The following is a 14,557-nucleotide window of genomic DNA, read 5'->3' as shown; positions in this document are numbered from 1 at the left end:
CTAGTACAAAAGCAAGAAGAGCCTATCCTATAACATATTTAGAGAATAAAAGTAATTGATTTATTTAATAGTAATTCATACCATCTGTGTTGCAATTTTCAGATAAGAGAGCTGTTACTGAAAATATAGGACCTAAAGCTGCTTATACTGTTCAGAGATGACATACTTATCTGATATGATGTAACCCCAAAGGTATGTGTTCGTAAAATAAGCATAGTTCAAAGACTACCTCAGATATATTTGTATTTAATTAGAATCAGGCAAAATTCCAAAATCTGAACAGAAAAGCTTCATCGTAGCTGTGAGTGCAGGTTAGACTTAGGTGCTTCCCCTGCAACCATTCCTACATTGACCAAGCTGTCAACTAGTGTGACTGGCTAATTGAAACGAAGCTTTGAGTCAAGGTGACAACTTCAGTTCCTGGGCTCCTTCACCAGATGCTCCATTAACCAATTGCTGGAAAGTGAAAATTGGAAAATTGGAAAACTGAAATTCAGTACAGCACTGGAAGAAAAAAGATAACGATGATACAAGGCACACAGAAAAGAGAAAAGGGGATCAGAGGGAACAACATATAGCCTTTGTCTGCTGCAAAACTACATTTTCAAGTTCAGTGTTGTTACAGACGGTGCTTTTGTATGACAGGCAGCATGGTCTGGTCAGCCGTGTCCTGGAACCGGGACTCTGGAAACCTGGTGACTCTTTTCCTGTTTCCCTATTGCTCTGTTGCTGACTTAGAAGTCGTCCTTTAAATATTAATGGCTGCTTTAAGAAATTTCACATTAATTCTTACTAGCGAGAGAGACAGGTTGTGTAACTGGGGGCTGACTGACACGGGATACTTGTTAGGCAAAGACAGAGGCACTAACACTTGTTGACATTTGCTTTCAAACTGATCGGTATGATAACGCTCTGTGTAACCAAAGCAGCGACATTAGCACTGCATTTTTATCCTGCATCAAAAGGTGCCTTTGTTTTTGCAGTTCAATACATTCCTATATAAATTCTGTGAAAAATAATGTTACTTGATTGTCTGGAGAAGTGGAACAACTTACTCTGATACCACTTCAATTTTCTAATTGTTTCAGCCAATAAATCAGCATGAATTTACTTTCAGCTGCCACAGATTTTTAAAGAAATAGAATCTTTGGCACCTATTTCTGCAACTTTAATTAAGTTATTCTTCTGAAGTTATAATGTGGTTGTGCTTTAAAAAAAAAAATCCCTCTTTGAGTTGCAACAAATATTTTTAAATCAGCTTTCTAACTGAGCTAGACTCTTATTTCTGATTTTAAAAAGCATTTGAACACATGGTATAACTCCTGTTCAAGTTGTGTGTAGCACTGGACAGTCACTACTGGTGAAACAGTACATCTGTATGGTACATAGGTTATATTAATTTATATATACTATGTAATATTATGTACTAGTTGAAGTTCCCAATGCAGTTCTGCTGAGAAATGACGTAAGTTGTAAAAGTTCTATCTAAACTGTGCGAGAGGTTTGTACCAACAGTCATTGTCTGTGAAGACTGGACTCCGGAGACCAACACTACTTGTTCTCACTACACCATGACAGAGCGTATTTCTAGAGCAAGGAAAACTTGTTAATTTGGTTACGCCCCTGTGATGCACCTCGCAGCCATGGAAGTGATGAGGCTCAAGCATCTACAGTCCATTGGGATAAGAACGACTGCTTCCTTCTCTCCTTTCCCCATCCACTGATACCATGAGACCGAGCTCACTTCCACGCACAAACAAGAAATGTCTGCTGTTTGCAGATAAAAAAAGTATCAAACAAAAAAGATTTTTAAAAAAGTGTCTGATACAGAAAAAGCAAAGGAGGGGGGGCAGAAATACAAGGAAAATACTTGGAAGAAATAAAATCTAAAGGAACAGAGCAAAAAAAATAAAAAGGATTAAAAAGTCAAACAAAAAGATACCACAGAAGACTGCTGTTTATGTATATCATGCATTGCATAGCTGATCACATGAATAATAGGCAACAACTTTTCAGACACCACAACAGCTTTTTACACCACTGCATGAGCTATAGTGTTAATGTCTCATTGTTCAAAATGACTAAAACTACTATCCAGAAGACAAATTACTGAACTTCCTCCAGTGTTCTTCTTCCCCTTATTATGTGGTCCTGTAACCGACGTCTCCCCTCTCTCAAAGTCTCTTCAAAGACTTTACTGATCCCATGGTGCAGGGATTATCACGATTTTTAAAGTACTGCTATGGACCAATGATGGCACTATGGAAGTAAGTTGCCATCAATTCAAGTTACATCCATTTATATTAATGCCTTATCACTCTAAATACAATAGTTCTTTATGTTTTACTATAATGTAGAAATTCAGAACTTAAAAAAATCAGAAAAAGTTCCTGGAAAGCTGTTAGTAGCTGAGGATTTACACATACGTATTTTAAATATACAATACTTACTTGTAAGGATTGTCAGCAAAAATAGGTACTCCGCATAAGATATCAACCCTGAAATAAAAGAGTTAAAGAATGACTTGCAAAAAAAACCTCACAAAACTTACAGCAAGACTTGAAAGATCAAATCTTATAAATATAAAAAATGTAGTTTAACATAGTCTTAAATAAGTTATTAAAGTAAGCCACATTATTATTTAATAAAGGTTTTACTTCTGTTTTTAGTGCTGTGAAGGTAAAATTCCCTATCCAGAGACTCATCAATGTTCATGTCTAATCACGAAAGTAAGGTTTATTTGGTATTAGTAAAAGGCCTACACTAAATCTTTGGATTCTCACTGAAAACATTCAATGTTTATATAAAAGGCAAATAAATTAAATGTGCTTTGTCACATTTAGTACCTGGGAGGAGAACTACTCTAACGTTACCCCGAAGGATCAAAGTCCTCCATCCTTTGGCAGGCTCGCGAAGGCGGAGAATAGCTTCCCTCTAATTCTCAAGGGGAACATGGCAACACGCAAAGCTGCCAAGCTGCTAGATTGTGCTGATAGTACCGCTGGGCTGCGTGCCAAGAGGAGGCTGCCTCTTTTTTTTTTTTTTTTTTTAAAAATAGGAACATGTCCTTTCTACAAGGTGAAAGTATTTTCCCCCCTTTTGAAGGAAAATTCCAGTGTTTTCCTTTGAAATACCGCCTTAAGTGAAAAGCCTGAACAAACACAAAGATGTGATAGCGTCGAAATAGAGCGTACAAGCTAAAGATAGAGAGTGCATAACAAGGGTGGTTAAACAACAGAATCTGAACCATCTGCCCTGCAATAATGTTTGGAGAAAAAATGTAAAGGGCTTTTTTATAAATCACTTTTCAAAATAACTGAGCTACTTTTAACTTGTGAGCTAAACATTGTATAATGCTGAAGCTGCTTAAAATAATGAAGTTCAAACATGCCTATCTGTGCAAAGATAAACTATTTTTTATAATTTATATTTAGTTAATTGATAGATAAGGAATCCACTTAAGCTTCAGTGATAAACAATTAACTTCTGATAAATTACTGTGCAGAGCCAACAGCATTTGTATTTGACCTCAGACAGTGACTTAACACTTTTAAGTACCAGAGTTTAGAAATATTAAATTGCTGAATGCAAGAGTCTGAAAATCTGAGAACAAGTCTTAGCTAAAGACAGGTCTAATGCTGATCCTGTTGCCAACTCACTCTGGTTCCATATCTCAGCTTTCCTCTCCATCAAAATAAGGCTATTATCCAGCAAGCATCATGTGTAAACCAGCACAGTACTGGAGTCATACAATACACTGGAAATGAAAAATATTTTCATCTCAAAGATTTAGTTTTGCTTATAAGTTTTAGGGTTACTGCCGTTGCAAGAATGTAAATTATTATTTGCATTGCTGTAAAACTTGGAATCGTGTTCCTAGACAAAGTGTCCAGGATTCTACACATTTGAAACCAGAGAAAGAATTCCTACCCCATTTTTTTAGCTTATATACCTAAGTATAAGACAAGATTAAAAAATGGATAGAAACAAATAGAGGAGGAAAAAAAATCAAGCAAATAGTGTGATGGGCAGTGATCAAGATTCCTGCTCCCTAATTTTGTTTTGTGTGTGACACAGCAGAAGAGCGTTTAAAGGAAGAAAATAAAGGAAGACAAGGAGGTAACTTTTCAAGTCTATATAGAAAACACCTCCCAGTCATGGACTGCAATGGTATCAGCACAAAGATCCCTGCCTGAAAATTTAACCAGCAAGTGATGAAGGCCAGCATCACTGGCCAAGGAGAAGTGGGAGTCTGCCTCTTGGCTGTCTTGAGATGTGCTGCACAGGGGTAGTCTAGGGAAGACCTGGAAAGTGAAAACAAACAGCTTATGCTAGATAAAATGGAACAAGGAGAGCCCAGTGTTGGGATACAAAAGAAGAGATGACACATTGAAAGGAGTCATATAAGAACAGCATCGTTATCAAAGCATTTGAAAGGATATTAACATGTCAGATTATGCTTGTCATAATAACTGAGATGATACAAAATGCTGAGTGCCTGGAGAGTTTTAGGTATATGGGTAGACAGGGAACATTGTACCTTATGAAATTTTGCAGAAAGAATCTGCAAAATTTATATGGAGATGGTAGGATGTAAAGAAAAGACCAATTTAAAGACAACACTCTGCTTTTTGGCTCAAGGGAGAAGCATGATGGCTCTATTCACTTGAATTGCAGAGGGCTGGAAAGAAGAGCCTTGCAAGAAATGGCAGAGGCGAGACACAGACTCTGTTTTCATCACCTTATCGTAACCTGATTGAAAAGTTGCTACAGTAAAATAGGTAAAAAGGGAAATATAATGAAAATATGTAAAAAAAATCTTGATTGTTCTTTAAAACCTGTCTCAGTGTCTTAAAGCAAATCTACAGCCTGTCTGACATTTTCTGGCAGACTGATTATATTAAAATAATGTGAGATAACATTTTTTTTAACTTGTGGACCATTTCCATAAAAATTCTTCTTTTAATTTTATTGTCCTTTTACTACCTGTAGTGAATGGCCAATTTACCTTATCCATAAAGTACATTAAATTTTTTGGTAATTTTCTTTTTATTCTACAGTAATCATTGCAAAGTTACTCAAATTAAAAGATGCAATGCAATAAATTTAAATTAAAAAAAATATTAATGTCCAAGCAAAATTTAAAAGATAAAAGCTTCACATGCTGTTGAATGACTCAGCATACTTGTAGCCAAGTATTTGCAGTTAGCATTGGCAAAATGCTGTCATTTTCTAACACTAAATGAACCTTCTCTATCTCCCCCTGGAAATCTCTACCCTCAAATTTTAGAGCAAATGCTGACAGTACAATATTCTTATTGCTGAATAAATCATAAGTATAGCCACAAAATATGACATGAATTTTAAAACTGCCCACTAGAAGGCAGAATTCCCTAGTGTTACATTTTACAAACTGGACTGATGACAGTTTTCCCTCTACTTGATATTTAAATAACAATTTGAAGGTAGTTAAAATAGTCTCGGCTAAACAGTGGAACAGGTGTAGATTTATTATTCTGGTACTTGTAAGAGCAGTATTTAATACATAAATATTTACATTTTTGAAATGTAATAATAATGCATCTCAAAGCAAAAGCATCGAAGTCACTAAAGAGGTATCATGACCAAAAACTGTAAAAACTCCATGTGTTGTGGAGACATGGATGACTGCACTGAATGTTCTTGCGTTGTCTCAGACTCCTCCCTGACCTCTGAAGGACAGAGCATATGGACCCACAGTCCCAAGCAAGGGGAGATCAATGCCTTGTCCAGAATGCAAAAGACATCAGGCTGAGACATCACCGACGCCACTTTCTGCCAAGCAGTCAGCTGGGAGAGGTGCAATAAAAGGAGGCTGCGCTGATTCGCTATGTTTTCACTTTCTGTTGGTGGATTCCCTGTTTTCCCAGGCAGAGTGCTTTTGGAATTTGCAGTGTCAACCACTAGCAAAAGAAAGGATCTAAAAAAGCAAGGCTAGAGAAAGAGTATCCAAGAATTTAAAGACTGAGAATCCTTTAAACCCAATCCTGAGAAGGCACATGATGACTAGTAATTTGAAAAGGCAGCGAATGACTATCCAATACAAAATCCAGCCTTCCCTAGGATAGGAAAAAATTGTTCAACTTGTTCAGAGAAGTTTCAGGGCTGCTGGAGTGTGCTGGGGCTTGCAGGAATGGACTGACAAGCACAGCACCCAGCTGAAGACCCCTCCACATCTGCACAAGGATGCAAGAAATGAACCGCGGTCAGAAGAGACTGTGAGGCCAAAGGGCAGATGAAACACTGCGGGCTGAGATTGAGGGCTGCTCTGCCAGCCATGCCCGTGGATCTGCTGTGCATGGAGAGAACGTGCCTCATGCCTGCCAAGGAACTGCACAGTGCAAAGGCAGCTTTATTTTCCAGAACTGTCCATGGGATAAGGGATTCAGGCTGAACTCTACAATACAGAAAGTTTGTGAATAGACGCTGTCGGTCTTTCTCATTAGTTTGGGGATTTCAGTCTTTGTTACTGGTGAAATGGTTAATTGCTCATCTATTTGGTTTCCTTGATCCTCTTGTTTGTTTTCTCCCTTCAATTAATTTATGTTAATGATGTGTTTGTTTGGTGTTCTTTAACTCCCTGTTGTTATACAAACAATATCCCGGCTCTCAGAGTTTTCTTGATGTAAGGTGGAAATGCTGGGTGAAAAGAAACCAAAGCACATCGGTTCTGTGAAGGGCCACTGAACTCCTGAAGAGGGAGAAATAAGCTCAACTGCTCTTGGAATCAGGGATGCCACTTTACGTAACTAGATACAAATTTTATTTTTATTCTTAGTTTCCATGCATTTAAGTTATATAGTGAAACAGCAGCTTATTAACCACAAGTCTTAAAAGTCCATTTTGTGCTGAAGTCATCCCTTTAGCCTCTTTCTTTTCTCCAAGCAGGCGTTCCGATTTCTTTCATGTCTCCTCCTGCACCTCAGAAGGCTTTGAATGCCCAGTCCTGCCTCTTTACTCTCTCTTGCATAACTGAGAGATTTGCCAAGGAGGCAGCTACTGGCTAGATGGGGATGAAGTCAAATCCATGAAACCTTCTTTATAAATACATTCAATTCATACCATATAATGAGATCAAAAGCAAAATGTATTTTTCAGTATCAAAAGTGCTCATTACCTTTATCACCAAGCTCTCTAAAAAAGGTCGGTCCTGGTTTAGCTTTGGCAACACACAGCAGTGCAGCATCTACCTCCTTTAAAGACACAAACAAGAAAATATAAAGCCAGTTTGAAAGAGAAGTCTATGCAGTTGAGTAACAGAAAGAATGCAAGTTCTTTTGAAGAAGGAAAGGAACATTTTGCTTACCTTTTTTGTCAGTTTCTTGGCTGAGGCTTTACCTATAATAAAAAAAAAATCATTGTCATTCAATAACAAACTGACTTTAAACTTTGATCAGGTTCTGTGGCATTTCTTCAGATTTTTATGGGAAAATACTAAGTAATACGAAACAGAATATTTTGCTGGAGGCAGTTTGTTTCTAATTCCCACAACGATCAAGAAAGGACAACATTTAAAAATAATATGACCAGTCTGTTCAAATGTACTTGCAGCCTAGATGAAACCACAGACCGCTTTGGTATCTATGACTGATTTACTAGTGTGATTTTGCATACTGTGAGCTACACATGTAGTACAGATTCCAAAACAAGATTATACAGTAAGAAACAACTCTAGTATTTACAAAGGGATTTGCATGCACACATAATAACCCATCAAGTGCAGACTGAGTATGCAAGAGCTAAGAAATACTAAAAAAAGAGAAAAAAGAATGAAAATATTGATGTTTCTATTAAGCAGAAGTAAATTGAACAACTCTGCCTCCTGAAACAGCATCAGATGAAACCATGCAAATTCCTAAGTGTTTATTAGTAGGTTCAAGTCTATTCACTCGAACAGGGGAGCCACTGGCAGCAGTATAGGTCGTATTCCTGTGTAAATCACCCGTCTGAGGAGCTGCAGTGGAACGTTTCAGCTGGTTAGGCAAGGATCACAGAAATCCTGCAGTCAGGGACTGGCAGGAGCTGTGCTCCATCCCTTCTCAGTCTATCTGCCCTATCACACCAGTCTGTCTCCTCAGCACTTCTCCTCACACGGTTCTTAAACCTCTGTGTCCTTCACTCTTACTAGTCTCAGCGCATTGCTCCCTTCCTTCACCATCAGCTCCTCTGGATACCAGCCAGCCATCCCCTCCTATTTATTCACGTTGTGTAAGCACAAGCCGAGCTGCTTGCATTTGCTCTGAGGAGCAGTGCCCCTGCGTGCAGCAGTCTGCTTTGCTCCATGCTCAGACTCCAAGGCGTACTCTGCTGCTTCATGGGCATCTTGTATCCGAAGGGTCACCAGCACAGAATCGCTGTGTGGAAACGGCAGCCGGGCGGGCAGCTGTTAACAAACTTCTACCAAGCATTTTCAGAGGCCCATAATTTATCCAGATGGAGGTGCATCCTCAGTAAAACTGAACTTCCATAATGCTGGCAAAAGACATGCCCAGCTGCAGGGGGTCCCCACTGGCAACTTTTGGCTTCCAACAATGGAAGCTGCTGGAACATCTCAGTCAGCCACAGTTCATTTTTCAGCACAGGCAAACCAGTGCCCTGGCCTCTGCTCCCTGAACTGGCAGTAACAGTTTTGTTGATAAATTCCTCTCCCTACTCCCCTCCCCCAAATCAGCCTAAGGCAGACACCTGGCACATAACATTGCAACCCAAATGTTTAAGTTTGACAAAAGTTATAAGCAACTAAAATTAGGGTTTTAATACTGGAGTGTTGAGTGACCCCAGCAACAGGTGTTGCCAGCACCACCTGTTACTGTGGATGAATACATTTTTGTGCAGTGCGTGAACATACATTTACACACGTATACACACATATATAAAGCTACACAGACAGATACCTTCTAGCTCAAAGGAAGTACAAAATCCTCTACTTTGAGATACAAGAAGTCAGACTAATAACAGCCTGGGAGAGCAAGTAAAAATCCCTATATCCAGCAAGGCTGAGTCCTGAGCAGTGAGATGTAACACCACAGTTCAACACTGTTCACTACTGCAGAGCATTTTAATGAATGGCTATTTAGCAAATTAAGTGATTCAGATCTCAGCTTTGAAATGTCAATGGCTCTGTACAGCACATTCAACGTGGAATTAAACTACAGCAGCTGTTTCGGCTCTGGGAGATGCACACAGTGAGGAGCATTACAAGAAGGAATGAGTCAGGCTGTAGGTCTGCGAAAAATAGCATCTGAAAGAAAAAACGGAACCCTCCCTTGCAGTGATTTTCCCTGCAAATGCTCTCCGTAGTTGTCTGTTTTGAAGCCAGCCATGCACTCTTATTTGGTTAACAGTGGCTCCACTCATTCCTTTCTCCTGGTGGCCCCAAGAGCGTTCACATCTGGGACAGCAACTGCTACCGCAGCGCTGTACTGGGCAGCAGCCTTTTGCCAGCATCCAGGAGGATGATGAAGGGAGACAAGCTGAAGTCTGCGAGCTGGTACAGCAAAGGCATGAATAATTGATACAAGGTAAGGAGAAAGCACTGGGAGCTACAGCTGAGACATTAGCTGGCCAGGTTTGTGGGGCTCTACACTTTGTTAAATCCGTGTTTCTCTTCTTCATGTTGTATTCAGCACAGTAACTCTGAAACACTTCAGCTACCCAGTTTTAGGGAACATATCCTCAATGAGAACTACCCATGACAAAAATTAAGAAAGGGAAGGAAAATCTGTTGCAGACATGTGGACCATCAGCCCGCAGTCACAACTGCACCTGCCTAGAGCTCATACAAACGGCTGTGGCAGGCATCAGCATCTGCCCCCCTGCATTCAGCTATGGCCACCCTCCAGAGGATGTTTAAGATGTTGACACACCGCCTGACCCATTTCAGAGATGAAAAGACAGTAACAACAATGGCATCCTTGACTGGGAAATCTTGGCATGGGTGAAAGGACTAGCAGAGGAGAGGAGCACAGTCACATCACCCCTGGACGTGGCGAGGGGCTGAATGAGGCGGGCGAGAGTTGCTCCCTACCACGGCTGACTGCACAAGGGGCAGCTGCTACAATAAAAGAAGAAAAAAGGCAGGAGGGAAAGGGCCAGGTTGAGAGAAAAGCAAAGATATTTCTACTTTTCTAAGTAGTAAATACAGCAGAGTAATAAATGTGGAGCCTTTTAATGGTGCTCTTCTCAAATGGGCTTCAAAATCAAAAGATTTAATAACCTAGTCAAATGAAAATGGCATACAGATGTCAGCAAGCATGTGCACTGGTAGGCCACGAATTTTTTTGAAACAACCTGATATTTGGGACACTAGTGTTGTTTTTCATACAGCCATTTGTGTAAAGTATTAGAATACAATCTTATAATAATGTAAAAATTTAAACTGTAGAGTGAGTTTCCTCCAATAATCATTTTACAATTTTCTAAGAATTAAATCCACTAATATTCTATGGATACCGTCACCACATAAAATCATCTGTGAAAACTCAAATCTCAGTTTTCACTTGGAAACATCGGCTACTTTTATCGTAGCACTCATAATGCTCCTTGAATACCAATTCAGCTCTTGGTGCTTATTCTCTCCATTTATTCTCTTCCTAACAATAAGATCCCTTTAAACACAAATAAGGAAAGCTCTGTTAATATTGCATACTACTATGTCAAATGCGCAGCCCTCTGAGGAACCAGGTCTTTTAAGGCCTTGTCCACAATAATTAGGAAAAGAAGGTTAACTCCTCTTCGCAGAAAATGCACTGCAAAGGTATGAACAGTTTTCTTAGACAGTTTGGACACTGAAAAAAAAAAAAAGCATCTTCCTTTCTATCAATTAAATCTCGGTTCTGTCATTCCTGACATGACTACAAATATATCAGGATCTAAGTCTCTCTCTGAGGAATACAAGCAATGGTTATAATTATTAGGAACTATTTCACCTACTAAGTAAAAGATCTGTACGATGCACTTTTCCATAGTTTTATTCTTTTACCTCGATAGATTCTTACTAATAGGTAAATTAATTACATATTAGAAAACTTGTTTGTAGTAGTAAGAGTCCTACTTTTGTATCAGAAAAAGAAACTTGAAATTTTTATTGTTTTGAACTTGAATGAATGAGAAGAAAACAACTTTTCTTTTCCTACAGACCTGCCAAGACTGTGATGGAATTCTGACTTAAAGGACAACGAGTATTTTCAAGGTTCTCTACATATTTTACAGATGCTATCATCTAATTTTCATCATCTATAGCGGATCCATGAAACAACAACGAGGTACAGACACACCTTTCATGGACAAAAAGCCATTTTAGCTTTTTAAGTTGAATGAATACCAAGTCGACTTAGGAGCACACAAATTCTGCGCTGTTAGCCAAGAAAGTTAGCTGACAACTACAATTAAGAAAACACTGCCAAGAGCAGCTACGTCAGCCTTAATTTGCCCTCAGCAAACCTGGGTATTTTGTCACATACATTTCTTACAATAGAAGTGTTTCCATCATCTATCAGTTTTTTACACTAAGATGTAGAATGGACCTGACATCAATGTTAGGATTAACATTAGGAAAGGGCTGAATTAAACAAGTACCCGCTTGCACTCAGTAACACCCATTTACACCTGTACAGCTAAGGAAAGGCTTAGATCTGACAAAAGACGTTTAGAGTCCAAGAATGAACAAAATCACTACGATCAACCATTATAACAACAATAATCAAATGACAAAGCAGAAAAGTTACTACTATGTGCAAGAAAGCACAATGTTACATGTCTGCAAGATTGCTCTATTTTTGTAACATGGAAATTAAAATTAATTTTTGAATCAATCTTCCTCCACAGCCTTAACTTCAAATGAGAACAGTATAAAATAAGTATCTTTTCCCAGGCGGACAACAAACTCCTGTCCCTTTTATCAGCAAAGTCACTGAGATGGTTTGACCAGGATCTCTTTGACCAGGATCTCTTTTTAGCTCCATTTCAGATAGACACAGTGATCAACAACAACAACAAAGTCTTCTCAGTTTTTTAATTTTAGATGGCAATCACTGCTATCTTTGCTGAGGCTTGGCAAGTTCAAAGTCATACTGGGGTACTAGGAAACCACTAGTTTTTTCATGAAAAATTAAGAATAACATTAAGAATGTCACAACTCAAACTCTGATTCTGCAAAATGTTGAGTGAAATGAATCATTTAAGCTGGATGGGATTTTTCAGCAGTTGTACTCTGAGGATTGGGGCATTTTAAAAACTGCGCGCAGCTCATGCCGCAACCTTTACAGCAGAGCCCAGCCTGCAGCCTTGCCTGCCACAGGAACAAGAATTTGGATTTCTCCATGTTAGCTGGCTGCCAGCTTTCACGTAAGCTGAACTCTGAGAATCCTGCCCTTACACCCCAGCGGGCTGGGTTAGATAAGAATCCTGTGTGTTGATTTCCTTGGGGAGATCCTGTTAAAATTTTTGTTTAAATTAGCCTAAAATAGAAGTTCATTGAAATTCAATAGCTTCTATTTCATTCCCAGCTCTCTCTCAGATATTTTTTATGATACGAGTACCTTATCTCAACAAGGTGTCCTTTGTGTACCTGCCTTATTTACGTTCCGAGCTCTTTAAAGCTCTTCCATGCATTTATAAAGTACTTACTGCTCATTAAACCAATAACGTAAAGGGCAAAAATTTAAGCCAGTAATTAGTTCTTTAAGACCCCCTTTGGAAATACTGGTGATATTAGTGATACTGGAGATAAATCAAGGATAGCAAAAAAAAGTTAAGGCTTTTTGAAAGAATGACAAACCAAGCGGTCAGATTCCTATGATAGCTCCTGGCAAACCAATATCTGAATAATAAATGAGCGCGCTATTTAAATGAATTAAGAATCCACTTCAGCTAGAAAGCTTTTATTGAACTAGTGCATTGCTCCATTGAAAGATAATTGATAAAAGTCATTTCAATCACACGAATTAGCAAATTGAACCACCTGAATTAAAATCCAAGTATGCCCAGTGGAAAAGGCAATTTGCAATAATAGAAGCTTCTGATATGCTTTACAAAACGAGCTTTGCATCTGTCCTTCTTTATTTAGAGCAATCGTTCCTCTGAGGAAATGAGAAATATACAGCACTGGGCTGAGGCCAGCGCTGGCAAATCTCCATTTCAGAAGAGCAGTTGCATCAGAGCCAGTCAATACCGGAAGGTTTCTACGTGAGTAAGGCAGCCCGGGGTAAAAAGGGTGGGATGCTGATGCAGGGAGAAAACATCAAAGGATGACACAGTCTTTTAAGAAACTGAAACAGACTGAAAAATTAAGATAAGCCAGTTTTCAAAACCTGCTGTAGAAACCATGGCACCAAGTCATCAGCGGTGCCAGAACTTCCAAAATAACCACAGGCATCAGGGTAAAAGCAAATTCTGTGGTGCTGGCTAAGGAGCACGCGAGCAGCTCGGTCCTCACTGGGACTACAGCAGCAGCCTGTGGGGATGGCAGGGAGAGCAGGGGAACAACTTTTCCTTAGGTATTATCCAGGGAAAGTGATATGCTCCCAGATCTGCTCTTTTTCTAATAACATATCCAAACTGCAGATAGGAAAAGCTGCGAATAGGTTCAAACTTCCAAGCTCATCACAAGACGTGCACTGCAGTGATATATAGCATACAGAAAGTTATTTCTTTCAGAACACCAGAAAAGCCTAACGTGTAACGCGTAACGGCAGCCCTTGGCTGCAAAAGGAGCATGAGATGCGAGTTCAGACTTCACATGTAACACAGAAGTAGCAAGAAGTCAAGCAGAGAGCGCGATGGCACAGGAGCATCTCCCCGGCAGGAGAGGCCGCCAGCACTCTGGGGTGCTTCTGAGGACTGGAGGCAGCATCCAGAGGAAAAATGTGTCATGTGAAACGCAAGTCCTTGAACTCCCAAATAAGCACCTCACACTTGGTTCCTCTGGCTTCATTTAGATGTTTAAAAATTAGATGCCTAAATCTGAGTTAGTGATCTCTATGGTGCTTTGCTGTAACTATGATGGTGTAAGGACATACGTAAAAAAGGGTTTATAATTAACTTTGAAATCTGCTGCTCTTATTTCAGATCTGAAGAAGAGCTCATACGCCCAAAAGCTCATCTAATTTTTCCAACTTACAGCAGCTGGTCTAATAAAAGATATTATCTCGGTCTACAAACCTCATCCTGACTAATGACCCCAGGCTCTCTTTATAGTCAAGGAGAGAAACAGACACAGCAAAAGAGCAATTTATTCCAGGTTGTGATAGGTGTCTAATACAGGCCTTGGACTTACCTGTTTCCTTCCATTAACTTTGAAGAGACTCACTCTGACCTGACATTCTGTCATCTCCTATTGCTAACAAAGACTAGTTTTTTAAATACTATAGTGTCAGAGCACATGCTAGGTTAAGGTACTAAGAACAGATGAAGATAAACTATTATGATAGCCTCGTAGCACTAGAGGTTTAATTCTGTTCCTCTACTACAGTGTTAGAAGTCATGATCCCCGGCCTAAAGGCTCTGTAATCTAGTTTAC

The 14,557-nt window shown here is 39.3% G+C and overlaps 1 protein-coding gene across 1 annotated transcript in view; it reads right to left on the bottom strand.

Annotated features, from left to right (window-relative positions):
• Positions 1-14,557, bottom strand: part of MICU2 (mitochondrial calcium uptake 2) — a 155,307-nt gene that overhangs the window by 34,385 nt on the left and 106,365 nt on the right. The window contains exons 3-5 of the mRNA XM_054813967.1: positions 7,346-7,377; positions 7,157-7,232; positions 2,451-2,498 (exon numbers count right to left, since the gene is read on the bottom strand). Of these exons, the coding sequence (XP_054669942.1) occupies positions 2,451-2,498; positions 7,157-7,232; positions 7,346-7,377 (156 nt within the window). The remainder of the gene's footprint in view (positions 1-2,450; positions 2,499-7,156; positions 7,233-7,345; positions 7,378-14,557) is intronic.

This window comes from Grus americana, chromosome 1 (genome assembly GCF_028858705.1).
Source record: "Grus americana isolate bGruAme1 chromosome 1, bGruAme1.mat, whole genome shotgun sequence".
Lineage (NCBI taxonomy): Eukaryota > Metazoa > Chordata > Aves > Gruiformes > Gruidae > Grus > Grus americana.
The sequence above is the reverse complement of the archived record's forward strand: the minus strand, read 5'-3'. Positions and strand labels throughout refer to the sequence as shown.